General features: G+C 54.5%; 10 protein-coding genes across 10 annotated transcripts; 8 read left to right on the top strand and 2 right to left on the bottom strand.

The window, feature by feature from the left end:
* Positions 1-1,416: 1,416 nt before the first annotated feature.
* On the top strand, positions 1,417-4,482 carry EX895_004498 (uncharacterized protein; the record flags this gene model as incomplete). Its single annotated transcript, XM_029885092.1, has 1 exon — positions 1,417-4,482. The coding sequence occupies one exon, from the start codon at positions 1,417-1,419 to the stop codon at positions 4,480-4,482; it is 3,066 nt and encodes a 1,021-aa protein (XP_029738334.1).
* A 585-nt stretch (positions 4,483-5,067) lies between these two features.
* On the top strand, positions 5,068-5,723 carry EX895_004497 (uncharacterized protein; the record flags this gene model as incomplete). Its single annotated transcript, XM_029885091.1, has 2 exons — positions 5,068-5,071; positions 5,152-5,723. The coding sequence occupies 2 exons, from the start codon at positions 5,068-5,070 to the stop codon at positions 5,721-5,723; spliced, it is 576 nt and encodes a 191-aa protein (XP_029738333.1).
* Positions 5,724-6,246: 523 nt separating this feature from the next.
* On the top strand, positions 6,247-8,904 carry EX895_004496 (uncharacterized protein; the record flags this gene model as incomplete). Its single annotated transcript, XM_029885090.1, has 1 exon — positions 6,247-8,904. The coding sequence occupies one exon, from the start codon at positions 6,247-6,249 to the stop codon at positions 8,902-8,904; it is 2,658 nt and encodes an 885-aa protein (XP_029738332.1).
* A 443-nt stretch (positions 8,905-9,347) lies between these two features.
* Positions 9,348-10,799, top strand: EX895_004495 (uncharacterized protein; the record flags this gene model as incomplete). Its single annotated transcript, XM_029885089.1, has 3 exons — positions 9,348-9,671; positions 9,751-10,209; positions 10,293-10,799. 3 exons carry the CDS (start codon positions 9,348-9,350, stop codon positions 10,797-10,799), a joined length of 1,290 nt encoding a protein of 429 aa, XP_029738331.1.
* A 632-nt stretch (positions 10,800-11,431) lies between these two features.
* EX895_004494 (uncharacterized protein) lies at positions 11,432-12,694 on the top strand (the record flags this gene model as incomplete). Its single annotated transcript, XM_029885088.1, has 1 exon — positions 11,432-12,694. One exon carries the CDS (start codon positions 11,432-11,434, stop codon positions 12,692-12,694), a length of 1,263 nt encoding a protein of 420 aa, XP_029738330.1.
* Positions 12,695-13,481: 787 nt separating this feature from the next.
* Positions 13,482-17,972, top strand: EX895_004493 (uncharacterized protein; the record flags this gene model as incomplete). Its single annotated transcript, XM_029885087.1, has 1 exon — positions 13,482-17,972. One exon carries the CDS (start codon positions 13,482-13,484, stop codon positions 17,970-17,972), a length of 4,491 nt encoding a protein of 1,496 aa, XP_029738329.1.
* A 1,772-nt stretch (positions 17,973-19,744) lies between these two features.
* EX895_004492 (uncharacterized protein) lies at positions 19,745-20,791 on the bottom strand (the record flags this gene model as incomplete). The annotated part of the gene is made up of 2 exons (XM_029885086.1): positions 19,745-20,482; positions 20,567-20,791. The coding sequence occupies 2 exons, from the start codon at positions 20,789-20,791 to the stop codon at positions 19,745-19,747; spliced, it is 963 nt and encodes a 320-aa protein (XP_029738328.1).
* A 720-nt stretch (positions 20,792-21,511) lies between these two features.
* EX895_004491 (uncharacterized protein) lies at positions 21,512-22,706 on the top strand (the record flags this gene model as incomplete). The annotated part of the gene is made up of 3 exons (XM_029885085.1): positions 21,512-21,682; positions 21,861-21,945; positions 22,024-22,706. The coding sequence occupies 3 exons, from the start codon at positions 21,512-21,514 to the stop codon at positions 22,704-22,706; spliced, it is 939 nt and encodes a 312-aa protein (XP_029738327.1).
* Positions 22,707-24,128: 1,422 nt separating this feature from the next.
* EX895_004490 (uncharacterized protein) lies at positions 24,129-25,505 on the top strand (the record flags this gene model as incomplete). Its single annotated transcript, XM_029885084.1, has 6 exons — positions 24,129-24,219; positions 24,347-24,408; positions 24,511-24,577; positions 24,684-24,915; positions 25,132-25,270; positions 25,401-25,505. The coding sequence occupies 6 exons, from the start codon at positions 24,129-24,131 to the stop codon at positions 25,503-25,505; spliced, it is 696 nt and encodes a 231-aa protein (XP_029738326.1).
* A 510-nt stretch (positions 25,506-26,015) lies between these two features.
* On the bottom strand, positions 26,016-26,795 carry EX895_004489 (uncharacterized protein; the record flags this gene model as incomplete). The annotated part of the gene is made up of 1 exon (XM_029885083.1): positions 26,016-26,795. The coding sequence occupies one exon, from the start codon at positions 26,793-26,795 to the stop codon at positions 26,016-26,018; it is 780 nt and encodes a 259-aa protein (XP_029738325.1).
* Positions 26,796-27,129: the final 334 nt, after the last annotated feature.

Below are 27,129 nucleotides of genomic sequence, written 5' to 3'. Positions count from 1 at the left end.
GATGCAAGTTTGCGATATCAAAAAGCGTGCAAGCGGTGCGTTCGGTGTGGAGAGCGTTGGCCAAAAAGCGAAAGTGCAACCCTGCTTTGCCGGAACCGAGAACATGCATTCAGCCGTGCGAGAAGGCCAGTCCGCTAAAGACGACAGACGCGTCTCGTTTCCGCACCGAGCGAGACGCATTCGGCAGCTCTCATTTTCTAGTATTCATTTTCATTCCTGCCTGCTTGCTCTCTCGCTCAGGCATTACATATATTCGAGGCAGAGGAAATATATTTTATTCCTAGAAGAAGCAGCAGCAAGGGAACAGGGGCATATCGATCACAGAACTGGGTGTCGAGCGAGCTGACTTGGACCGGAGTCAGTCAGCAACTACAGAGAGCGGGGACTGGACGACAAGCCAGCGTGTGTGTGTGTGTGTGTGTGTGTGTGTGTGTGTGTGTGTGTGTGTGTGAGTGTGTGGGTGTGGGTGTGGAAAACCAAAACCAAGCCTGTCAGACGAGCAACGCGTTCAGTGGTTTTGGTTGCTGAGTCGAGGTTCATTTCTGTCGCCGGAGCGTCGAATGGCCCTCACTCACAGCCACAGAGCGGCTTCCTCACTCACTCACCAGCTGGCTCGCTCAAGCCTCCACGCGTCCCGCCGAAAGCGCAAAAAAGACACCCAGCGCCGCGTAGTAGTGGGAAGAAAGGAGTGAGAAAGAAAAAGGGAAAAAAAGTGGAATTGCAGTGAAAGTCACACGCCCAGACTGACACTTCGAAGCAGCATTATCACCTTAACTTTGGCTTGTCAACGAAAAGCGTGAGAGTTCCGTTGGCCGCTCTCGATCCGCAGCCTCCTCCACCCTTTCTCTCCCACCCAATCACACGCCCCCCTCCTCTATTCTCTCTTTGCTTCCTACCACCATCACCTATCGCGACGCCAGACTCTGTTGTTGCGTCTAGTTCTGCGTTCATTTCACTCTTTCCGACTCGGTTACGTTGTTTATACGGTTTCGAACTCCGAGGCAGGCAGGCCAGGCCACCGTCGACTCGTCACAGCTCACCGTTGCTGAACTTTCGGATCACACCCACTGCAGCATTGCTGGTCAACCTGCTCGCTTCGACTTTTCGACCCTTTCATTCAACTGCGGCTCCTCTCCGACAGAGACGCTCTGTTCGCGTCAGTATTTCCTCGACAAGCCTTCGTTCCCAGCCACGGACCATCCGCAGGCAGCTTGCAGTGTGCCTGTGCTCGGACGCCATAGCTCAGCTCAGCAGCCCCTGGCACGCACAACCGTTTCATCAGTCGTTCTTTTTGACGACTGCAGCAGCTGCTCTTTGCTTGCACTCAGCTTGAATCTGTCCAGTTGCTACTTTTTTTCTCTTGCCGCAACCACCCGAAACCTCTCCATTCTACCGAAGCAGGCCTCCTCGTTGAAAATGGCAGGCATTCAGGTCAAGGACGAGCCCATGCCTGCATCGCTCGCTTCAACCTCGACGAACGGCCATGCCAAGCGTCCCGCCAAGCAAAGCCTCTTCAGCGACTCGGACTCGAGCTCGGACGACGACGACGACAAGCCGCTCGCCAAGAAGCCCAAGGTGGAAGATAGCGAGCTCTCCAGCGATAGCGACGACTCAGATGCTCCCCTCACTTCCACCGTGACGTCACAGAACGGCGTCAAGAAGAATAGCAGCAGCGACAATGATAATGACGATGACGACTCGGATTCCGATTCAGATGCTCCGCTCACAGCCGTCGTCAAGAAGAGCAACGATAGCGATGAAGAAGAAGATGACGACGACGAGGAAGAGGATGACAACGATGGTGACGACGGTGACGATGATGACGATGACGACGACGATCAGCCATTGAGCCGATCTTCCAAGTCAAAGCAGAAAGCCCCGAAGTCCATGTCTATCACCGGCTCCGGCGAGAAGAAATGGGACGTCTTGATCCACAAGGGTCCTCGCTTCCCCGATCCGTATCAGCCTCTGCCCAAAGACATCAAGCTCAAGTACGATGGCAAGCCTGTCGATCTGCCACCGCAGACCGAGGAAGTCGCCATGTTCTACGCCGTCAAGCTCCAGACTCAGCACGCCCAGAACGCCATCTTCAACCGCAACTTCTTTGACGACTTCAAGGCGGATCTCAAAAATTATCCTCCTCGAGACGGAACCCAGATCAAGTCGTTTGACAAACTCGACTTTGGCGACATGTACAATTACTGGCGCAGCCTCAAGGATGCCGAGCTCGAACGCAAAAAGAGCCTGGCTCCCTCTGCAAGGAAACGCGAGATTGAAGAGCGCAAGGCGGAGGAGACCAAATGGAAGGTCTGCCTCGTCGACGGCGTTGAGCAGCGCGTCGGCAACGTCAACGTCGAACCCCCCGGTCTCTTCCTCGGACGTGGTGCCCATCCCAAGGCAGGTAAGGTCAAGCGACGTATCTCTCCAGGCGACATCACCATCAATCACAGTGCCAACAAACCTGCACCGCAGCCTCCTGCTGGCATGGGCGATTGGGCCGAAGTCGTCGAGAAGAAGGACGTCACCTGGCTCGCCTATTGGAAAGAGAACATCAACGGCCAGTACAAGTACGTTTTCCTCGACGCCACATCCAACTTCAAGACCAACTCGGACCGTGAGAAGTTTGAAAAGGCGCGAAAGCTCGACACAGTCGTCAAGCAGATCCGCCGCGACATCAACAAAAACCTCAAGTCCAAGGTTCGACACGAGCGACAGATCGCCACCATTGTATGGCTCATCGACAACTTTTCGCTTCGCGCCGGCAACGAGAAGGGCGAAGACGAGGCGGAGACGTACGGCGTCTGTTCACTGCGCTGCGAGCATGCGCAGATCAAGATGCCCGACACCATCCACCTCGAGTTCCTGGGTAAAGACTCGATGAAGTTCGAAGAGGACCTCAAGATCACAAATCCGGACGTCTTCAAGAATATCGCCATGTTCCTCAAGACAAACGGCATGAAGGACAAGTCCGGCAACTTCGTCCGCAAGAAGCCTTCGGACCCCATCTTTTGTGCACCCGAGTCCGGGAGTGGCAAGATGCAGCCACTGCAGCCCAGCTCGGTCAACCAGTTTCTGTCCAAGTACATGAAGGGCCTGAGCGCCAAGGTGTTCCGTACCTACAACGCGTCGGTGACGTTCCAGGGCCTACTCGAGCAAACGGAGGAGTGGCTGAAATCGCGGCCCAACGCAACCGAGCGCGAGATCAACCAAACCAACCTGCGTCTGGCCTACAATGAAGCCAACAGGCAGGTGGCCATCCTGTGTAATCATCAGAAGACAGTCAACCCCATGCTGCTCAACCGTAACCTGGAGCGCACGCAGGAGAAGATCTTCCAGATCCGCTACGAGATCATGAAGGAGCAGCAAAAGATCCTCACCTTTCACAAGCTCGGTGAACTCAAAAAGGAGTTCAAGCCCAAGGAGTTCCCCTTCATGAAGCAGTTCGACAAGATCATGCGCAAGCAGGATCTCGACACCGAAAAGGTCAAGCAGTACGAGGAGCAGATGATCACGGACAAAAAGGCCAAGCTCGAGTCGACGTTCAAGCGCCAGCAGTCCGAATTACAGTATCAGCTAGAGCAAAAGGGGCTCGCGGGCGAGGATGGCACGCCGAAGAAGTCGAAGAAGGTGAAGAACGTCGAGGAGGAGGTCCGGTCGTCGATCAAGGGGTTCAAGGACAAGAAGCAGGTGGACGAGGAGCTCAAGGCGCTCAACGAGACGGCCAAACGGCTGGAAAAGGAGCGCAAGACCAACAAGTCGCAGGCGACGAGCTGCAACTTTGCAAGCTCGGCCAAGAAGATCTTGGGCAAGTACGAGATGATCAAGAAACAGGAGGCCGAGTTGGTCAATAAGAATAACACGTCGGATGTAGCGCTGTCCACGTCCAAGCTCAACTACATCGACCCGCGTATCACGCTTGCGTGGCTCAAAGAGTGGGACGATCGCCTGATCGCCATGGGCCACGGCAAGGGTGGACCCAAGAAGAGGGTCAAGAAGGAAGAGGAGCCGGAAGAAAAGGATGTCAAGCCCAAGAAGAAGGGTGCGGCAAGCAAGAAGGGCGCAGCAGCGGCCAAGGCAGGGCTGGCCAACTCGACGGGCGACAGCGAAAAGATGGAGCTCGGCTTGCAGGTAATGAACATCAGCCAATTCTTTGCGAACGCGCTGCAGAAGAAGTTCAAGTGGGCCGCCTCGGGTGACGATGGACGCGACATTTCGGCCAAGTGGAAGTTTGTCAAGGATGCGCAGGCCAAGATGCGCAAGCTCGACTCTGCCGAACGCAAGGGCCAGAACGGCGGATCGATGGCGGCTATGACGGATGTTGCCGATTCCCAAGCGGCCAAGCCTAGGGCCAACGGAGTTCTGAAGAAGCAGACGGCAGCGGATCAGAAGCTGGCCAGGCCGATCGAGGCTGTGGACAAAACAGAGGAGAGCGACGACGACCTTAGTAGCGACGACGATGACAAGCCGCTCGCTGCGGCCTGAACACTGCGAGGCCGTCACTGAAGACGTTGATTGCCTCTGGGCCTTGCATAAGCCCTCGCTCACACACGCAAAACACACAGCGCAAACGCATTATGTATTCTATGTATCTAACACATCCTATCTTAATCATTTATTCTAGCATCCAAACACGAGCGAAGTTGCGAGCGAGATTGGGTGTCAGTGTCGGGTGTGGATTGGTTTGGATAAGTCGTCGCCTGGGAGGCCTCGTCGAGTGTGTTATCTGGAAAGCGGGTTTGACTGTGAGCGTAGAGTCTAAAATGCGGGATGCGAGCATTACGCGCCTCCAAAAAATGCGGAGTGGAGAGGAGAAAGGCAAACAACGCACGCGCACACTGACCTCGTCCCCGTGCAGACCCAGAATGGAGTGCGGGGAGGCCCAAGCGGCGGTTGAGCTGGCGGAAATAGAAATTGCTTTTTGGGCCAAGCCCCTGAGGCGCTGAGACGCTGAAACGCAAGCTCACAGCCGAGAGAGAAAAGCGGACAGCTGACCGACATGTTGGCGTCACACTTTACCGTCATCTTGAACCACCCAATACCTCGCCACCACAATCACTTAAAGCTACTATGGGTGAGTCGTCTCTCTGATTGATAGCGTCCAACACAAATCGCTGGACTCACGGATGCATTCGGTTTGATGGATATATACAGCTACTATCGATAAGCTCGATATTGGAGCTGCCAATGCGGTCAGCACTTCTGGCGATCAACCCAAGAGTCCTCTCGGTGAGGAAGAACGCGCCCGGTTGGAGCGTAGTCTGGGCCATCGACCTGATCGCCACGAGCTCGAGGAGAAGAACATCCTAAAGCCCGGAAACTTGGCGCCTTCGCTTCAGGCGGCTCGCGACGAACTGCAAAAGTCGCAACTGGCCGATAAGCTCGAAGGGCGTTTGGAACGACGACCCGAGCGCGACGATCTGGTATCGCGCGGTATCCTCAAGGATCAATCGGTTGCGCCTTCGCTGCAGGCAAAGCGAGATGAACTGCAAAAGCACCAGCTCACCGACAAGCTCGAAGGACGACTCGAGAGGAGACCAGAAAAGGACGACCTCGTCAACCGCGGCATTCTCAAGGATCAATCCGTCGCGCCGGCTCTTCAGAGCAAGAAGGAGGAGCTGGAGAGAGCCCGACTGGGTGATCAGCTGCAGAAGGATCTCGAATCCAGACCAGACGTTGAAGCGCTCCGACAAAAGGGCATCCTCCCTCACCAAGAGGAGCTGTAGTCGGCGATCTGCTCCCTGTGGGTCTCTCTGCGCTCGGCGGAATAGGTTTGTGTTCTCGTGCCGTATCGTTCAGTCTTGTTTCTCTTTGCAATCGTCGTAGCGGTACATTTCGCTTGGACGGGGTGAAGCTGTGTGTGATGGTTTGTGTGTGTAGTCGCGAGACGCTGGCCTTTTGGCTGCAGAGTGTTGGCTTCGGGTTCTAACATTGTCGAAAAAGAGTGGTTCGTCTCGCTCGCACGTCAAGATGACCGTGAAAATGGCGCCTGTCGCGCGATATTTTTCTTTTTCTGGCTTGGACTATTCGGACTTAGCCCTTCGCTGCTTCTCGAGAGTCACGGAAAGAGAAAGTAGAGTCGGTTTCGTACTCGACTGCTCGAAATTGGCCGACACTTTTCCGGCTCAGAATTGTGGCGATTCGGCTCGTCCGAGCTTGTTACCGAACTCCGTGTTTCTGGTGCGGATTCAGACTTGCATTTTGACCATCGACCACCACCATCTCCATCTCGATCTTGTTTGGCCTACCATGTCCATGTCTGATCTCGTCTCCGGTGGCGCAGGCTGCGGCCCTTCGAATCCGCTTCAGAACATTGGCAAGCGCTTCGGTCAGGATCGCGCGGCTCAGCAAGATACCTTTGCCTCGAATCCATATGTTCAACCGCAAGCTCCTTCCTTTCGTTCGGATACGCGTGCGGTTGCCACATCCTCGTCGCAGCCTGCCTTCTTCAACGCTCCTTCCCAGCAGGCTCCTTTCGCTGCTCCGCAAAACAACATCCACGATGCCTTTGATGTCTCGCAGCTGCGTGGCAATCTGCCAAGCGGATCTCGCACACCCACGCAGAGCATGCATCATCATCATCATCACCACCCTGCACCAGCCGCTAGTATGGCTGATCTCGAGGCAAGCTTTCGTCCCGCCTTCTCGAGAAACTCAGCGGCAACAAATGCTCCTCGTGCTGCTCCTTCTGGATGGGCCACCGACTTTCTTAGCGCAGAAGCTTCGCACTCCAACGTCCAGGCTCAGCCCACCCAGCAGCAGCAAATGCACGTTCAGCAGCATTCCGCCCACGCCGTTCACCCCAACGTCATTCCCATGGGTCTTCGCATGGGTATGATGCCCCATGCTGCTCCTAGCATGCACTTCTCGCACAGCCTTGAACACCAACCACGCCAGCAGCACTTCTCTCAATCTCAACAATCATCCACAGCTCCCCAACTCGATAACGCAAAGTGGGCTGAAGCCTTCACCGCATTCGAGGCCTCTTCTCATCACGCAGAAGCGGCCCCGAAACTCACGTCGGATGCCAAGCCAATTGAAAAGGTCGACTACGCCAATCCGCAAGAGCGAGATGAACTCGCTAGAACCGCAGGCAGACTCGTCTCTTCGGTCGAGCATGACCAGAGCACCAAGTTCCGTCAGAGTAACTTTCTCGACCTCATGCGCAAGATCCGCGACAAGCAGGCGGGCATCCAAGGCGACAATATCGTCGAGAACGCCGACATGGCGGCTTCCTCAACCCTCGACAAGGGCAAGGCCAAAGCGCACGAGCCACAGTCGCAGCAAGAAGCCTACCAGTGGGCAAATCAGATGGCAGCCAACGGTGGGCTTTCCAAACTTCCGCCCAGTGTCCAAAGGTCTCTGACCAGGAACAACGCACTGCAATCCGACGTTCCTGCGCACCTTCGCACGCAGCAAGAGATTCAGAACCAACAGGCACTCAATGATCTTTGGGCCGAGGAGGATGCGCGCAGCGAGGCCATTGAAAAGCAAGCCATGCACGAGAGTTCTCGGGCTTTCGTCGGCGACGGCGGCGATGTGACCGAGAGGATGCGCGAAGACGATGCCGACGCCCGAGAGTTTGAGCGATACCAGCGCATGGGTGCCAACATCCCACACGCTAGCACCTTCAACAGGGGGTGGGAGGAAGATATGAACCGCCCTGCCGATCAGTTGGACGACGAAGAGCTCGACTTTGTCGGTCGCCGATGGGAAGGCACGAAAGGCAGAGGATACCCGAGTGCACAGACTGCCGAGTGGGACAAGCTGCAGAGTGACTGGGACAACTTCGAAGTCACTTCAGCTGGAATCCGACCCGTCACGCTTCCACAGCGATCTGCTACCGCCGCCGCCACAGCCATGCAGCCGGCTCCTACCTATCGCTTCCTCAGCGACAATCCTTACATTGCTTCGACGCGACATCACGCAGCTCATGCCGGTGGTCTACCTGCTGGTCTCGAGTCGGTTCTTGAAAAGGAAGCCGCAGTGCAGCAGGATCCGTACAACGCTTCGGCGTGGTATGATCTCGGTGTCAAGCAGCAGGAGAACGAGCGAGAGGTGCAAGCCATCGCAGCGCTGCGAAAAGCGCTTGAGCTCGATTCCAACCTCAAAGACGCTTGGTTGGCGCTTGCTGTGAGCTACACCAACGAGAATGACCGTACTGCTGCGTACGAGGCGATCGAAAAGTGGATTGAGAGGAACGACAAGTATCGCGAGGTTGCGCAACGTGCCAGCACTCACGCGGCGGCTGCGGCTGCAAGCACTAAGCAGCGCGAACGAAGCGACAGCGTTTCGTCGCACAGCACGTCGGCTTCGATTGTCGAGCAGCACACGCGTTTGACCGACCTGCTGATCTCGATGGTGCGCAGCGGTGGCGAACGCGGCGAGATCGACGCCGACGTCCAGGTAGCTTTGGGCGTAATCTTCAACTCGAGCGAGGACTACGACAAAGCCGTTGACTGCTTCTCGACCGCGCTCTCCGTCCGACCACAAGATTGGTTGCTGTACAACCGTCTGGGAGCCACGCTTTCAAACTCCGGTCGAAGCGCGGAGGCGATCCGGTACTACCACCACGCCTTGAACCTGCAACCCGAATTCGTGCGTTGCCATTTCAACCTGTCCATCTCGTGTCTCAACCTCAAGATGTACCAGGACGCCGCGGAGCACATCTACACGGCGCTGACATTGCAGCAGGCCGAAGCTGAGACATTGGGCATGGTCAACGATGCAACTGGCGCGACGAGTGGAAGTCTGTGGGAGACGTTCAGGGTTGCGTTGGAGTTGTTGAACAGAAGCGACCTGGCGGCCAAGTGCAGTATGGGGGACATCAATGCTTTTGACATTAGCGATCTGGTCGCTCCCATCTCGGCGGTGGGGAGGAGCAATGGCGAAGTTGACTACGAGTGAGAGGAGAGAAGAGGTCGCAGTCCCTACGCATCTGAAGCTTGTAAGCCCCGAAGGCGAAGGCGAACTGATTTGCAGAGATCGTTGTGCCAGAGGTGTGTGATGTTTGCGACTGATTTGTGCGGAAGGTGGCATGATGGTTGAGCTGCTACTTATGCTGTCGGCCACCTCGCGTGCGCTTTCACCAGCGGAAAGTATTGTTACAAACCCTTGTGAATGTAGTAGTTTATCCTTGCAGACATGTTTCGGTCCGCTGCTGCTACGATGCGTTGTTTGACGTCTGAAATCAGACAGTCGTAATCCGCGGACTCTGCGTAATCTTGCACGTTTTCCCGAGAGTGTCGCGTGCGGCGTTGCATACAGAGATTCTTCGTTTCCTGCCTTCCTATCTCCCTCCCTTCCAACACCATCAACCCTTTCCCCCTCGCTTTCGCAAGCAAGCAAGTATGTGCTTCGACAGCTGCGTCACGATCGACTCGGTCACGGGTTCCAAGCACATCCCTGCTTCGGCGCGCATCGACCCTAGCTCGCTCCAGTTTCACCCTCTTTCGGTAACAGCAGCTTCAAAGGATGCCAAGGTATCGGTAACGCTTTTCCATCTAGGTAGCATTCGCAGCTATCGTCAGGCTTGGGTGGATGATTCTTGGGATTCAGATGCACAGAGGCGCCTCGAGAAGGCCAAGCAGCAGGTGGAGCTCCCTATTATGAGCGCATTGATCGAGCACAATCCCTCTGGCGAAAAATGGCTGTGGGATCTGGGTATGTGCAATGTAAGTCGCCGCTTCCGTCGCTTGTAGAGAGTATCTCTGGGTGCTGACTCGTCTCGACCGACCCCATTGAATCTCTCAGGACCTCACTGTTCTTCCCGAATTCATAGCCAACGGCTCGGCCAAGTTCCTCGACCCGCAACTGAACGACCACGGACAGCTCAAGAATGTTCTGCTGAAGAAGTTCAACGTCGACTCGATTGACAAGATTGGGCTGTCCGGTATCATTTTCTCTCATGTTCATTTGGATCACTACGGCAACCTGTTGGACTTCCCCACCTCGTTACCAGTGTTCGTCGGCCCCGGGACCATGGATTGGGTGGGCGGAGGTGAAGATGCCGCCAAAAGGGGTGAAAAGGGCTTGATAATGTTCCCGACGAGGTTCCTCACAGATCGTACTTTTGTCGAGATGCAGGACGTTGTGAACAGTGCGGTTAATGACAAGGTCAAGAGCCGAGTCAAGGATATCAAAGTGGGACCGTTTGAAAAGGCTTGGGATTGGTTTGGCGATGGGACTATCATCGTTGCTTCTGCCGAGGGCGTAAGTCGGCTCCTCGTTCACAAACTCCTTGTCACTCTTCCACTGATGCTTGACACTCTTTTCCTTGCGTTGCTGTTCCGCAGCACTGTCACGGCCACATGGCGCTCCTAGCCAAAACAAACAGCCAACCCAAATCAAACTACGTCCTGCTCGCCGGAGACGCGGCACACCAACAAGCGCTCTACCACCCGCTCCCGCCTCCTCTAGAGCTCAACAAAGAGAATCTGTGCTCCTCATCCACCGCCGAGTATAACCACAAATCCTACGCACCCGAAACGGACTTCCGTGCCACACCGGGCTACTTTGACCGAAGCAGCGGTAAGGCGGTAACGGATCGTGCTATCCCACAGGACATGGCATCGTGCATGCAAGACTTTCCGGACAAGGCGATGCGCACGCTGGCGGCTCTATCGCGCCTCGAGGCTTGTGCGGATGTCATGGTCGTTTTAGCGCACGAGATCGAATTTGTCAAAGCTGTCGGGCTGCAGGAAGGTGCGGAGATTGTGGTCGACGATTGGCAAGCGCAGGGGTACAAGGATGCAAAAATCGAGCTGGGAAAGCAAGCTAGAGGTCGTCTGGTGGCCTTGTGAGTATTGCAAAGGTATCGCTTACTTAGCTCAAAACTGCGCAGACACGAATGTTCGCAGCTTTGTGCATGCAGCGGGTATGTATCACAGCAATGATGACAAAAGTCCTCGGTTGGGTCAAATGCAATCTGCTTTGGTTCATCTCGTGACACTGTGCATAAGTTAAGTTACTTTTGACGGTTGTCGTCTCGGCCCTCTCCAGCCTAGCAACGCAGGTGGGACCGTGAGGAGTCTGGTTTCTTATCGTTGAATGTGGACATGAAATGACCTCGCAAGCCGGGACACCGAATGAGAGAGGACACTCTTTTGGTGCCGAGCGGTGGGGCTTTGACTGCAAGTTCGTCCCTGCCTCATGAGGCCAAGCTTTTTCTCGCTTCCTCGCACAGACCGCTGGCCACAGCTATGAAGGTGCCGCAAGGTGGGTCCCGTCGCAAGCAGGACTGATAGTGTAGTCATGCCGGGCAAGTGTCGTGAGATGCTGTGGCGTCAGGAGGTCGCCGGTTGGACTTCATCAAGGTTGAAGATTAATATGAGTTGGCTCAACATCAACGTCAACGCACTTGATGTTCTATATAGCGTGCGTCGTGCGAGACGCCGGTAAACATCCCTCCTCTCACCAATACGCACAGCCAAACATGAGGGTCGCATTCAAAACATGTCTCACCGCTCTGCTCGTCGGTTTGAGCTTCACTGAGCACTCGAGTGCCAAGCACGCTAAGACAGTATCGATCAACACCGCTGATGTCAGAGCAGGCTACCAGCATGTCACTGCACGCTATGCTTTGTGGGCCGAACGCAAGAAGCAGCAAGCATCAACCAAATCGAAGACGTTGATCTTCGGATCGTTGAAGCTGGCTGTGGCTGAAGCTCCCGAGATAGCTCTCACACCTCCAGCCAAGGTACGTGGAACGACGCTGCGACTCAGCGCGGTCGGCGGGTTTCCCAAGATGCTCGGCCAGACGTACAATGCTGTGGTCGGAATGGGCACACCTGCTCAATACTTCAACCTGACGGCGGACACTGGATCGATGCTTACTTGGGCCGTGCAAGCTTCGTGCAAGGAGGTTGACTGTCCTGGTCTGATGCACAAGACAACGTACGATCCTACCAAGTCTACGACGAGCAAGAAGCTACGAGCTGACCACGAAGCGTATGGAGATGGAGAGATGGATCTGACGCTATTCAACGATGACGTCACTCTGAACACCACCGTCGTAAAGAGTGCCACCATTGGTGGGGCCAACAAGACGTTTGAAAAAGATGGCTCTCTCGAGCACGATGGATTGTTCGGTCTCGGCAGAAAGGTGGATGCGGATCCCGAATCGGTTTTAGACACCAAGAGCAAGTCAGACAAGAAGTTTGTCGAGATGTTCGCGATCGACCTGGGTGCGCAGGCCAGCGTCGAGATCGGCGGGTTTGACTTCGTCAAGTATCCCAAATTGATACAGATCAAAGTGGACGGCGACGAAGGATGGCTACTTTCCAAAAGCAGTGTCACAGCTCAAGGCGCCGTAGCCACAACTCCCGTGGACCTGCTGGTCGACACGGGATCGTCAGTGTCGATGCTGCCAGAGTCGCGAATGGACGCAATCATGAACCGACCAGGTCTGAAGGTGCAAAAGACGACCTCAGAGCCGATCGTGTATTCGATGCCGTGCGATACAAAGCTCGACGTTCAGATGATCTTGCCGGATGGGACCAAGGTGCCGGTCAAGGACTCGGACATTCTGATGCAGAGCAATGATCCCAAGATGCCTGGGTGCCTCAGCCTACTGGTGGGAACTACAAACCCTTTCCTGCCAGCTGTGGCGGGCACTCCCATGCTCAAGAGCATCTACACGGTGCTGAGCAGGTCTGAGTCGGGCGATTGGATTGGGCTTGCTCCCTTGGTGCAGTGAGGAAATCAGCGAGTTAAATTCTTGAAACTTCAATGTCTGTGTTGTCGAGCTTGAAATGTCAAGTATTGTCCTGTGCTCTTGAAATCGTGCCATTGTGGGCAGGTTGTGAGCAGGCCATTGTCTTGCCAAGCAATCTTTGATGGATACAGTAGGCGTGTACACATGATGACTCGCTACTAAATTGCGAATCGCTGGTCACGCTTTTTTAAACCAGCGAGCGATTCGCGCATGATCGGCTAGAGCCGCTGTCGTCAATATGCGCGATTTTTGTTACGTACTCTTTCTGCAGTCGGAAATGTACCGACATGGTCGGAGTCACCGAGCTCGGTGCGAAAATCGCTCTCACGCCTGTCAACGCGAGCAGTTTTGGTTACCGCGGAAGGAAATCCCTCGGAAGTTCCGTTTCCGATTTTGCTTCTGCGCTTAACGAGCTGTCACTTTGGATTTTTGCTGCTCTTGTGCTTTTGCTCGTTGCTGCGCTTGAAGTTCAAGATTGATTTGCAACTCTAGGCTGAGTCCAAACTATATCGAACGCGCGTGGCTTTGTTCCTTCCTTCCCATTGTCACAATCGGCCAGGTTCCCGTGCGATCACACTCATCAAGCAGCAGCGGGGTAGAGCTGAGGCATAAAGCTCTTTTGCTGTAACAGCACCTCGACGCTCTCCGCCACCATCTATCTTTCCGTCAACCGCCATAGGAGCGAGTTGAGTCGAATCTCGCATCGTGTCCATCACCAATACTGCCATCAATGACGTAGATCGTCACCTCACCACGGCCCACCCATACTATGCGAGCTCCCGACAAGGCCTCGCGTGCGATGGCGCGACTCCCTTTCGAGGCTCATCGAACACGACTGCCAAACTTACTCTATCTCTTTTCATTTTGCCCGGCAGTACCATCCCCGTTCGCATCGCCGCGTGCGTTTTTCCGACATCCAGGCGTCCTCTATGCTATCGGCTTTGTAGCATCCATTACGGCGGGGGTCGTCATGCCCGGCTTCGATTTGCTGTACGGTCACTGGTCTAACAAGATCACTCCCGCTTCCGCAAGCCCACAGTCCATTCGCAGCTCTTCCAACTACGTCGCTTGGATCACCACCATCCTCGGTCTCTCCCAGCTTTTGCTCCTGTGGCTCTTCTTGTCTAGCTTCTCCACTGCCTCCCACGATCTCACACAGCGACTTCGACACTCCTACGTTGCCTCCGTTTTGGCCCAGGACGCCTCTCACTTTGATCTTCATGGCGCCGGTGAAATCGCAAATCGCGCCAGCAAAGACATTTCGGTTATTCGTGCTGGCTTCGGCGAGAAGGCTGCCTACCTGACTTGGTCTGTCTCCACCCTCCTCGTCGCAGTCATTGTCGGGTTTGTCAAGGCGCCCAGAGTTGCTGGTGTGCTGTTTGCCCTCCTTCCTCTCATCACCATCATCTTTGCCGTTCTCGCCAAGGCCACCGAGATCGTGGGCGCTCCCGCCCTTCGCATCGAGGGCCAATCCTCCACCTTTCTCGAGCAGATTCTCGGTTCGGTCCGCGTCGTTCAGTCCTTTGGCATGGAATCTCGCCTGATCGAACGCCTCGACAAGGCCATGCTCAAGCCTCTCGAGAAGCTCGGCATGCGCAAGTCTGCCATTCGAGGTCTCGAGAACAGCGCCGTCTACCTCATGCTCTGCCTCACCTACTCTCTCGCTTTCTGGTGGGGCGCTATCAACATTGTTGAGGGCAAAACCGACGTCGGAAACCTCTTGACAACCTTTTGGAACTACATGAATGCTTCCTTCGCCCTGGCAAACGTTGTCCCCCACCTTGCCGGCATTCTCGACGCATGCACTGCCCTCAGGCAGGTCCGAAGGGCCATCGAACGCGAACCAAAAATTGACATTCGCCAGGAGCGCGGCATCATCCCCGCCTCTGACGCCAAAGACTGGTCTCCCAGCTTCCAGCTAGATCACGTCACCTTTTCTTATCCATCTAGGCCCAACATCGCCAGTCTCATTGACGTGTCTATTCACTTCCAGCCTGGCAAGGTCACCGCTCTCGTTGGACCTTCGGGCTCGGGCAAGTCGACCATCACCAGCCTTTTGCTTCGGGAGTACGACCCGGAGGTCGCCAACATCCTTCATCCTGACGATGCGCAAGATGCCGATGCTATGCAGAACGACGAATCCGCCGATGTTGATGCTCTTGACGAGAAGGTGAGCAAAAAGGACAAGAGGAGCACTCCTTATCTGTCAAAGAGCTCATCAAAGGATGCTTCAGCCTGTGAAGACGTGGAGAAGTCCGAACCAAGCGCTGATGCCAAGGGCCGGATCCAAGGCGCTGGCAGAGTCTGGTTCGCTGGTCACGATGTCCGCGACCTCAACCTTCGATGGTTGCGATCGCAGATCGCGATTGTGCAACAGCATCCACAGCTCTTCACCGCCTCGATCTTCGAGAACGTCGCAGCTGGTCTCACAGGAACGGAATGGGAGTATCTTCCGGACATCGACGGCGATCCGATGGCCGCTGGTTATGACGCCACCCGGACTGCCGCCATCCGAGACAAGGTCATGCTTGCTCTTCAAAAAGCAGAGTGCTGGCACTTTGTCTCCAAACTTCCGCAAGGGATGGACACGCCGGTCTCTGGCGGTCGCACTGGTCTCCTCTCCGGTGGCCAGCGTCAGCGCGTCGCCATCGCCCGCGCCCTGGTGCGAGAGCCGCGTCTGCTTTGTCTTGACGAAGGAACCTCCGCCTTGGACTCGGACACTGAGAGCAAGATCAAAGTCGCATTGCAACGAGAACAGCAAGAGCGTGGCATGACCACCATCCTCATCGCCCATCGCCTGAGCACTATCGAACATGCCGACAGCATCGTTGTGCTCAAGAACGGCCGAGTCGTCGAGCAAGGCAATCATGAATCGCTCATGCAGAGTAAAACAGCTCACGACGCAGGCGTCTATCGCAGCATGGTTATGCAGCAACGATACCTTGTTGAGCACGAGATCGAGTTCGAGGAAGAAGACGATAAGGCGGACAACCAAAAGTCTGGCAAGACTTCGGTCACCAATGCTACGCCAGCACCATCTTCATCCGCTGACTCGTCGCGTGCTTTATCCGACAACGGCGAGCAAGCCGACGATTTCGAGACGCAAGGCCGAGCTAGGCCGGCCAACGCTCTGTCGGATGTTATGAGGACAAGGGCAGCTGGTGTCTCGGTTCGGTCCGCTTCGATTGTTCCAGATGAACCTCTCCTTCGCCGTGCTGCTCGTCCTGTCCCACTCAGCCGTCATCGCAGCATCCGGGCCTCGACAACTGAGCACCGCAACTTTCAAAAAATAAGAACCTCTGCGGATCAGCACGAGCACGCACAAGAAGCAACTACAGGCGTACGGGATGCGGATTTTGCGCTTCCCTCCAACACAGCCGCAGCTGTCCCGAACAATGTTCAGACCCAAGACACCAAGAGTCCACAAAGCCAAGCAGAGAACGAACTTCGTAGCAAAGCTGACCGCAAAAAAGAGAAGCGTCGCCTCCGTCAGACCTTCTTCCGCTACCTCAACGATCAAAAATTTTGGTTCTCCATCGGTATCCTCGGTGCTGGTGCAACCGGTGCCAGTTTCCCGGTGGCAGGTTATCTGACGGGAGGTGCCGTCAACTCGCTTTCAATCGAAGGCGACAATGCAAGACTTCGGCGTGAGAGCAACCGCTGGGCGCTCTGGTTCCTCGTGTTAGCCCTTGCCGATCTCGTCATCGTCATGATCGGCAGCTTCTTCCTCGAGACCGCTTCGGAGCATGTCATGAGAAAGCTCAAGAGGGAAGGCTTCGCCTCGCTGATCCGACAAGAGATCGGATTCTTTGATGCCGAGGAAAACGCAAGCGGTGCCATAAGCGCGGCCCTATCCAGCCATCCTGCCAACGTCGCCGCTGCCACTGGGTTGATTCTGGCCCAGGTCATCATCGGCATGGTCAATCTGCTCGGTTCTGTCGTTCTCGGTCTTGCCGTCTCATGGAAGACGGCGTTGGTCTGTCTCGCTCCCATCTTTGTGCTCTTTGCCTCTGGCTGGCTCAACATTACCATGCTCGAAAAGTACGAAGGCATGGCTCAAAAACCAGCCGATCGCGCCGCTTCATATGTGTCTGAAAACGTCGACGCCATCAAGACAGTCGCTGCACTGGGGCGAGAGGCAGAAACCATGCGCGTCTTTGACGAACGTGCTCGAGCGGATCCCAATCGCACGCGATACCTGATCTTTGGTGCCGGAGGATTTGCCCTGTCGCAGGCCATGATCATGTGGCTTGCTGCACTTGTCTTCTACTGGGGCGGCAGGCTCTTCAGCAAAGAGGAAGTTTCCCTTACTGACCTCTATGCAGCGTTCGAAGCCGTCTTCATCGCAGCTTTTTCGGCCAGTCGTCTTTTCACCTTTGTGTCCGATTACGGCCGTGCAGTCAACTCGTTCAAGACGATTTCGGGCTGGATTAATCGCAAGCCCCGCGTCGACAGCATGAGCGGCCTACCCGAGCTTGATCCTGCTTCCCGAGCCAAAGTGCAGGATGGCAGCTATGCTTCGGGAGATATCACACTCAAGACTGTCGAGCTTCGCTATCCTCGGCGACCCAACCATCCCGCACTTGAAGAGCTTAGCATCCGCATCCCTGCCGGAAAGAGCGTCGCTTTCTGCGGTACATCTGGCTCGGGCAAGAGCTCTATTCTGGCTCTGCTGCAGCGCTTCTACGATCCTTGTCAAGGCAGCATCGAGTTTGGCGGTGTGGATGTGCGGCATGTGCCCATCGAAGTTCTTCGCCGGCAGATGGCCTATGTTTCGCAGGACCCGATCTTGTACCAAGGCACCATTCGCTGGAACTTGTCGCTCGGCTCCAACGACCCAGACTTGGTGACGCAGAAAGAGCTCGAGAAGGTCTGCGAGGACGCTTACATTCTTGACTTTGTTCGCGGTCTGCCCAACGGCTTCGACACCGAGATCGGCTTCAAGGGCTCACAGCTCTCTGGAGGCCAGAAGCAGCGTCTTTGTATCGCTCGAGCGCTGTTGCGCAACCCGAAGATCTTGCTACTGGATGAAGCAACCTCAGCGCTCGATGCCGAGTCCGAGATCCAGGTCCAGCGTGCACTCGATCGCGCCGCCCTCGACAGGACGACCGTCACCATCGCGCACAGGCTCAGCAGTCTCAGGAAGTGCGACCTGATCTTCGTGGTCGAAGACGGCAAGATCCTTGAGAGCGGTACGCACACAGAGCTTCTTGCGCGTGAAGTCAGCAGGTACCGTGAGCTCATGGAGTTGCAGCTCTAGATGCGACAGGTAGAAGGTCCCATGTTGTCTGCCGCATGACCGTGGTCACTCTTGTTTAGATGTCATCACTTTCGTAAAATCTAGATGAGATCATGACAAACTTTGCATGATCGTGAGATGAGAAAGTAGTATGCCTCCGTGCCAGCTCGGGGCCATTCGGGACGGCGGAGCAGATGCCGGTAGTGTTTACGGATGAGAGGAAGATGGACGTTGGAGCATGGATTTCTAACCCAAAATGAGTTCTGAGTCCAGAACCAATTGTGATCATGTCTCCTCTCAGGCTCCATTCGACCAAATATGATGTTCCCTTCACGGCAAGACACCAGAGACGACCGAAGCCGCGATGTGTGTAAGTGTTTTGCCGTGGCAGTGCCAAATCCGGAAATGTGAGGCGACATCATCTTCTCCTGAATTAATTTTTTTCAACCTTGTGCTGGAGGTGAACGTCACTTGGATATGCAATTTGCTCCTAAATAGCTATGTTGGATAATGTCTAGGAATATGGAAAAAGTGTTTATCATGATATTCCAAGTCCACCTTGAAATCGATTACTCCAAGAAAGACAGAAGCAGTCACGGTGGAACCGGAAGATGAGATCCTCCTTGTTGTCCTCCGTGCGAGTATTGTGATTCTGGAATTGCGACACGTGCTGTCCAAGAGAAACTTTAAATGTTCAGTCTGATAACTTGTTAGTCGGAGCAAATTCAATGATAGCACCGATTCATGTGCGAGGAATTTCTTAAACTTCACGATTCCGTAAATCCACAAGAGATATTTGCGGGTTACTACTGAATTGAGGTTTTTGGGCCAAGATTTCCCACATACGATGCCTTTCGTCTTTATTTCAGGTCACATAGGCGCTTCATTCGAGGCCGCGATTTGTAATACATCCAAGAAATCTACTCACAAAGTAGGTGCCTGGCCGAAATTCGCCTCTGACGATTTCTCAGAGGTCTGTTGGTCACTTGTAGCTCTTTAAAAGTGAAAATCACAAGCTCTGAAGAACTCAAAGAATCATGAATTCTATTATTATTTTTGTCGAGCGCGCACGAGGGTTAAGGTTTGTGCGACTCCCCACGGCTGATTGAGGACAATTCATATATATTCGTCTATGGGTGGTGCAACCCCACTTTTTCCACGAAGACGAACATATCGTCAGATTCTGGAGAGGTCGAGTTTTTTGGTAGTCCGGGGATTGTGATGGCAATGATTTAGTGTTCATTTTCAAAATCAATCTTGAACTACTCAACAAGATATCTGTCCAAAAGTGAATGGATCTCTCTTATCAGCTTGGTAGCAGGGTTACATCAGCGCCTGCTTATGATCATCGATCAGTACCGCCGATCGGGCCGTGCTGACGATGCTTGACCCAATGAGCATTGCTCCAGCGTTAGGGGAGCTTGTAAGGCCTTGAGACACAGCAGAAAGACGAGGAGAGAGTAACGGTGCCAAGTCGTATCGTCGTTGCTCAAGCGAGCCGAATTGGTCCACCAACAGGTGGCTCAAGAGACAGCGCGCACAGAACAGCTCGTTGATGCTCACAACAAACATGGATGGACTCTGCGTTACAAGTGCGGTTGTGTGACTGGCAAAACAAGACGGGTGAGCATTGCACATGACTAGCAACTGCGGAGATGATATGCAACGAAAAGTGATGGGAAACAAATACAGATGTGTGTATGAAATCATGCGATGGTGCTGCCGCGCGTCTTGAACGGCAGACAACAGTCCGAGTTGTAAGCCCGCTTGGAAAGAGTTGTGCGAAGAGCAAATCAAGCACCTGCAGCGGCCCTGGTCTTTGAACGCTTGCCGGTCTGTGCCTGGAAACCGCTCTTGATGGCACTGACGGAACGCTGTGAGCCACACTTTTCGCAGGTGACGAAGAAGATACGGTTTTCCTTGGAGAGTTTGGTCTCCGGACGCTTGCAGGTCTTGCAAATGACGTATTCGGTGATGTATCTTCGGAGGACGTTTTCGATCTGCTTGGGCTGGAAACGACCACGGATGACGAGACGCTGGGAGCCGTCGACGGAACCGATGGTGCCCAACTCGGCGAAGAGGAACTGAATGACGTGCTCGGGTTGACGGTGCATACGCTTGCAAATGTCGACGACGTTGGCGAATACGGTTTTTTTGGAGCCGTCACGGGCGACCTGAGGAGGGACCATCGTGAACTTCTTCTTATCGCCGGAGAGGGCCGGGTTCTGAGAGCGGAGCGTCTTGAATACACGACCGAGAAGCTCCTGATATGTGTAGTCGCGGTCTGTGCCCTGCCATGCCTCGATGGAGTCGTCCTTGGGGGCGGCGTCGGCGTCGGCGTCATCTGCTGCGTCCTGGGCGAATGGGTTGTCTCCGAGCTCTTCATCGTCAGCATCAGCGTATGCATTGTTGGTGGCTGGCTCTGCGTCGTCATCCTGGTTGTCGTCGGCCTCTCCAATCTCCTTTTCGAATGCATCGAGGTCGAGGGCAACCTTCTTTTTGGACTTCTTCTTCTTTTTCAATTCGCCGAACTGGGGACACGAAGCGAAGGAAATAGCTGTCAGTGATCTTATCGATGATGGCTGGGAAGCAAATGTGCGGAGTGGTATACTCACGTTGAGTTCGTCATCCTCCGCAGCGGCCTGATTGGACTGCTCGGCGGCTGCATCAGCGTCAGCATCTGCATCGGCAGCGTCCTGGTCGAGTTCGAGGTCAAGATCAAGCTTCTTCTTGTCCTTTTTCTTCTTCTTCATGCCGCCAAACAGGTCTGCGGAGTCGTTCTGCTGCTCTGCTGGTGCTGCGGCGGAAGCGGCATTCTGAAGGGTGTCAGCGTCTGACATGGTGGAAATGGCAATTGCGATTGAGATCGAGACCAGTTGACAGGATTTGTACGTGGCTCAAGATCGTCCGAGTCGAGAAGAAGACTGTGCTATCGTGTCGTGTCGATTCGATCAGTATGATAGAGTGAAGGAAGTGGTTGATGGTGGTGAAGAGCGAATGATGTCGTTGGTGTTGGAGGAAAAACGAGTCAGTCTAGAGGCGAATGGCGCACTCGCACTCTTCTGCCTTTGACTCAGCTTTCTAACAGAGAGAAAGGCAAAAAAGAAAGAAAAAGACGCGCTCCAGAATAGCGCTTTCTTCTCGAGTATCTATCTCGCACGAGTCAACGCTCGCTTCCAATTTGTGATCGATTTCTGCTCGCACTGTGCGGAAAGGCGAATTGCAACTGGAGATTTCGCGCAGAGCAAAGCACGCAGGGAAAAAGAGAGAGAGGGAGAAACAGGGAGAAGCCGGAACCGAAGCCAAGGAAAATCCAAGTCAAGCCCAACGCGAGGCAAGGCGGATCGACACTCGCAACTCGAACGCACAGAGCCAATTCAGTTCCATTCCGAGAAGGAAGAAATCGAGACTGTCGAAGCACACTGCACTCCGAATTGGTGCTGCAATGGATATTCTCGTCTCGTCACGATCCGCCAACGTCGACTTTCCTTTCTTCACGTCACCATCCCTCCTCCTCGTCATCATCACCATCCATCTCCTCCGTCTTGCCTCATTTCAAAATGGCTATGCTTCCTCGTGCCGCCCGCCCCGCCATGGCGGCTATCAACTCGGCTGCGCCCGTCGCCATTGCTGCTCGTGCCGGCTTCCACTCTACCTCGGCTCAGGCTGCTTCTCTTCGTGACACTGAACAGCGTATCAAGTCGGTTAAGAACATCGAAAAGATCACAGCAGTAGGTATCGTCCACGACTAGCATTACACACAAATTCAACTTCCCAACATTCACCAACCGACCAACCCTTATGCACGTCTGGAAACACACACGCACACACACATCAATCGCATCTGCCCTCGACATCGAACAATCGCATCCTGACTCGACTCTCTCCAATTTTTGCTAAAAACAACAGTCCATGAAAATGATTGCCTCTACCAAGCTCAACAAGGCTCAACGTGCCATGGCTGCTGCCAAGGCTTACGGTGCTGCCAACAACGGTAAGTTTCATTTGCCTGCGACGACTTCACAATAACACAGCATCTAAACTCGTAATCCTATCTGCTTCCCGCTCACAGAGATCTTCACCAACTCGGAGGCCGTTGCTCCTGAGGGCGGCAAGCAGCTCTTCATCGTCGTCTCCTCCGACAAGGGTCTTTGCGGCGGTATCCACTCGTCCGTCACCAAGCGAACCAAGGCCGAGTTCAAGAAGATCGGCGCCTCGGCCGGCGATGCCAGCTCTTCCGACGGTCCCGCCGTCGTTGTTCTCGGCGAAAAGTCCAAGGCCCAGCTTGGCCGTGCTCTTCCCAAGAACATTGCTCTCTCCTTCAACCAGATCGGCAAGGACGTCCCGACTTTTGCCGATGCCACCGCCATTGCCGACCAGATCATCAAGTCTGGACTCCAATTTGACAAGGTCAACCTCATCTACAACAAGTACGTCTCGGCTATCTCGTTCGAGTCGGACGTCATCGAGGTCTTCTCCGAGGATGCTTTGCGAAACGCTCCCCAGTTCAAGCTGTACGAGCAGGAGGACGACGTGACCAAGGACCTGGCCGAGTTTGCCTTTGCCAACGCCATCTTCGCTGCCCTCGTCGAGGGTCACGCTTCCGAGATCAACTCGAAGCGAAACGCCATGGACAACGCTTCCAAGAACGCTGGTGACATGATCTCGTCGCTCAACATGCTTTACAACCGTGGTCGACAGGCCGCCATCACCAACGACTTGGTCGACATTATCACTGGTGCTTCGGCTCTTTAAGCGTGCTCGCGCGCATTGTTGAGTGCAGTAGACGACGAATCGCCATAAGAAATGCAATCTCCTTTTTGATATTTGATGCAGCCGCCGGTGCAATGACAACTGCCAGCATGTCGGAGGAACTGATCGCCTACATTGAGCCATGGTGGGACACATCTGCCCCAATCAACGTAGATAGATGCAACTGGGGCTTGTCAGCATTGAGTTTGTGTCCTGCTCCGAGCACGGTCGCGTTGGTCCTGCTAGCCCACTGCACTCTCTCCGCCAACTCGAACACCTTCTATCGGCGTCTGTTCCGCAAGTGTGATTGGATTGCCGACATCTCGCCTCGACTTTCAATATCCTTTCACTCACTGCTTCAGATCCTCCTTGCAAAAGCCCACCCGTGTGTTTGCCGCACATAGTCTATAGACATAATTGTTAAACAATCACATACAGGCCTCGTTAGCGTAGTTGGATTATCGCATCTGTCTAATACACGATGCCTCAGCACAAAGCTGAGTTTGTTACAACAGAAGGTCACTGGTTCGAGCCCAGTACGGGGCATTCCTTTCTTTTTTCCCTTTTTTTTTTTTTTTTTTTTTTTTTTTTTTGCTTTTCACGGTTTTTCTTCTTTTATTTTTTTTTCTTGGCTCTACTATTCTCGGAAGATGGCACAAAGGGACATGACTGTCAAAAGCGCCAAAACGCGATATGATACGAGAAACAAGATGACTGATGGCTTTATAGCTCCACTTTGCCTCGCTTCTCTGGTGTCACACTTAGGTCAGGTTTCCCACATGCTCTTGCAAGGGTGCAGCTAAACGAGCTGTCACGCGACAGTGGCCAGCTTTCCAGTGTGGCTCAATCTGACGTGAGCAGCCACCGCCTCTCTCTCTGTCTCTCTCCTGTCTCTCGTCAGCTGTGCATTCGGTTGTTTTGCTGAGAATGTGCGCATATGACTGCTCTGCTGTCTGAGGCTTGCGTCGATCTTGCGCCCGACGCTGACAGCCCTCTCCCCTCTCGCCATTCCCCGTTGAGCTCTCGCTACAGTATGCCACGCTTCCTAAGCTTGCGAGTAGTGGAGGAGCGACAGCAAGCAACTTCTTCCAGATGACGAAAGCCGATATAAATGGAGCCTCTCCTTCCGCTACAATCTCCTCCTTCCTTCTCCCTTGTTTCTTCTTTCTGGCCCTTCGATACTCGAATAACTTTGTTGAGGTCGAATCTTTATCTCCCTGCACCAACAGCCGCCGCCAAAGGATGCGCTTGAGCTCCTCTTTCTTGACCAAGACAAGTTCTTTCACGTCTCAGTTGACCCGAAAGCACCTCGCTCTACCTTCTGCTTCGACTCATTTGCTGCAAGCTTCCCCTTCTCCTAACACAACCTCGAATCCTCACCGACTCTCCAACAAACGAGACTTCGCCACCACCGCCACCGCCATCATGACGAGTCAAAACGGCAATAAAGCCAACAACGGCAATACTAACGCAAAACAGTCTAGTCAGGGGCACGACATCAAGCAACCGCCCAACAGTAAGCTTTGCTCTTCTCCTCCTAATAGTCCAGCATAGCAGATACAGAGGGCTTCTGGGCGATATCGCAGCATTTAGAGACCATGACTGACTTTGCGCTTGTTTACATGGGTGGGCAAAACCAACAGCGGGATGGAAAGGTCCTATTCCGGCTAAGAACGGTGGTCGCGAAGTAGGCTACATTCAGAAGGTGAGCGGCTCGTGCACAAACCCGCAGCACTTCTCGTCTCGAGGAAAGGGTTAGCTGACAGGGACAACCTCGTCTACTTTCGCCGTCTTTTTGCACGACCAGCCCCCTTACAGCTGGCAATCGGACGAGTTCCAAGTCAAGTACCGCGCAAAGTGTTGGTGTGGAAAGCGTAAGTCCCTGAAACCGCTGGACGAAGCTAAAATGCTCGCGCAAACGGAACACCTGTCCTGACGCTTGCCACGCGAAATGTATATCCTGGACGCTCATCGTCTCAGTCGAATTCGAATACCACGGCGATCCGATCGACGCCAAGCACTGCCACTGTACGCAATGCCAACGCCTGCACGGAGCGCCCTTCCAGTGGGCAGCGCTGTTCCACAAGACCTCGGTACGCTTGGCCCAGCACTGCGATCCGCTCGACTTGGATTTCTTCAGTACTCAAGAGGGTCATAGCGAACACAGTGTTCCGTGCAAGATCAGTTGTCGCAACTGTCGATCCCCTATGGCGTGAGTTTTCATCCGCCAGACCCTCGAAAACAGCGGTGGTATTGGGAGCGTGTCCGGCTCGACGAGACGCACGCCTGTTTTCGAACCTGCAGCGGTGTTGATGCGTTGACGAGGCAGGAGAGGAAAGTCGGAATGGTTTGCTGACACACCGAACCTGATTGTTCCTTCGTCTCGCTGAACAATTACTCTCCTCTTCTCTCCTGGTGCCCCACACAGCGACGAGGGCCGAAACATGGTCATGGCGTACCCGTCTTCGTTCGTGTTCAAGGACAAGCATGTTCCCGCAGCGTTTGCGCCCACAGCGCATATTTTCTACGATGAACGAGTCATGGATCTCGACGACGATATTCCCAAGGTAGCGTTCCCTCTATCTTTCCTTTTGATAATCACTGTCTTCGGTTCAACAGTAGTGGTGCGGTCTGCGTGGAGTCAGAGGTCCTGACCCCTTTTGCTGTCTCCTTTTCGGTTGGGTTGGTAATACACAGTGGTCGGGCCACAAGAACTCTTCGGAGCAGCTGCCGCATGCGCCTAATGATGCAACGGATCGTACAATGGGCAAAGGCAAGAGGCACAAGGCTGATAACGAGTGATTCGAGGCAAGCCTTCCGCGACGGCATTCACGACGGTGGGCCATTGGGGGCGGGCGGGCGTATGACGATGATTGGATTACCAGAGTGTGCCATGTCGGGCGGAACGTACAGACTTTTCATGTGCGAAGATTGATTGCAGAAGGAAATGGAAGAGCAAATGTCAAGCTCCTGAGTGGATGCATGAGCTGCCCTCCTTGACATGGAATGCGACATCTGTAGTGACCTCATCCCACCAGAACCATCACCGCGAGCCAAACCTTCCACGCTTTTGCTTCGGCATTGACTGGTGCCGCCTGTGTCTATGTCTCGCCCGTGTGCCATTTTCCTTCTCAATCCTCGTCGTCGACGAGTCGTCGGCGTGAAGGCCTTCGTTCTGTTTTGCAAGCCCCTTTTTCCGCAGCGACGATCATGCACGCCGAGTGGACCCGCAGCCTGCGTGCCCCACCTTGATGCGCAGGCATGAATGTGCGGAACCGATGCTGGCTCCCTTCCTCGGTCGATCTTGTAACGTTACTTGTCTTCCCCAAGACCCAGATGCACATATTCAATACTGCACAAGCACCCCCCGTAAAAGCTGCCCCAGGTACCCTTGGCCTTCCATGCGTAATCCTGGACCCTAAAACCTTGCTTCTCAAAGAACCGCACCAATGGCGAATCCTGGGGGATGCTGAAGTGCGGGTTGACGCCCCATTCGGCGACGGTGTAGGCCTTGAGGACGTAGTTCGGAGACAGGGTGGAGAGGTAGCGCTTGATGTGGGTGAGGAGGAGTGGGCCGGAGCGCGGGGTGATGGTGCCCAGTGCGCCGAGGTAGTACACCAAGGAAGGGTAAACGGCGGGTGGGGTGTAGAGCGGGTTGGGGAGAACGTGGACCGACGGCCCGCCGTCCATCCCGGCTCCGCTGAAGGTCACTTTGGCTCCTGCTACTGCGACCCCCCCAGCAGCTTCCCCATCGACAGTAGCAGACGACGGGAGGAAGAGCATAAACAACCACCCGCCGCTCTTTCCCTCTTCCCTGCCCCCATCCTCACCCTCCGCCTCGGGATCCAAGTCATCCCTCAGCGTCTGCAAGCTCTTATAGCGCGGGTGATCCAGCCCGAAGTTCTCATCATGGTAAGGCCCCGCGAAACTGGCGTTGATCAAGTCGACAAAGGTCTGCAGAGCGCTCTCCGGCGCTGGTGCATAGCGGGTATGGCGGTAGACGCGCAGCTGGAGCGTCGACAGCTGCGCTTGTGTCAGATGGAGATAGGCCTTCGGTGTTGCCACCAAGGTGGTCGTCGGCGGCAGAGTCATCCCGGTTTCGTCTGTTCGCTCTTGCTTCTGCGCTGTGGTCGTTGACCGCTTCCAAATAGGGTGTTGTAGAAGGGAAAGAGATGGCAGTACAACACAAACGCTCTTATCCGATCCAACAATATGTATCGTACCGTCTTGTCACACAATCTCGACGGTTGTCGCCGCTACCTTGGAGCTCGGCAATGCTTCTCGGCGTTTTTTCCAGGGTTCTACTGAATAATTCAATTTGGTACACTCTCTTCCGGCGGAGTCACGTCTTGCCGCCACAGCGCGTTCGTCTCTGCCTTACAACGGTTTTTCACAAACCCAGCATCGCCGTCTCAAACGAGTCACA

The sequence above is a fragment of the Sporisorium graminicola genome, chromosome SGRAM_4 (genome assembly GCF_005498985.1).
Source record: "Sporisorium graminicola strain CBS 10092 chromosome SGRAM_4, whole genome shotgun sequence".
Taxonomy (NCBI): domain Eukaryota; kingdom Fungi; phylum Basidiomycota; class Ustilaginomycetes; order Ustilaginales; family Ustilaginaceae; genus Sporisorium; species Sporisorium graminicola.
Note: the sequence above shows the minus strand (reverse complement) of the source record. Positions and strands in the feature narration are given on the sequence as shown.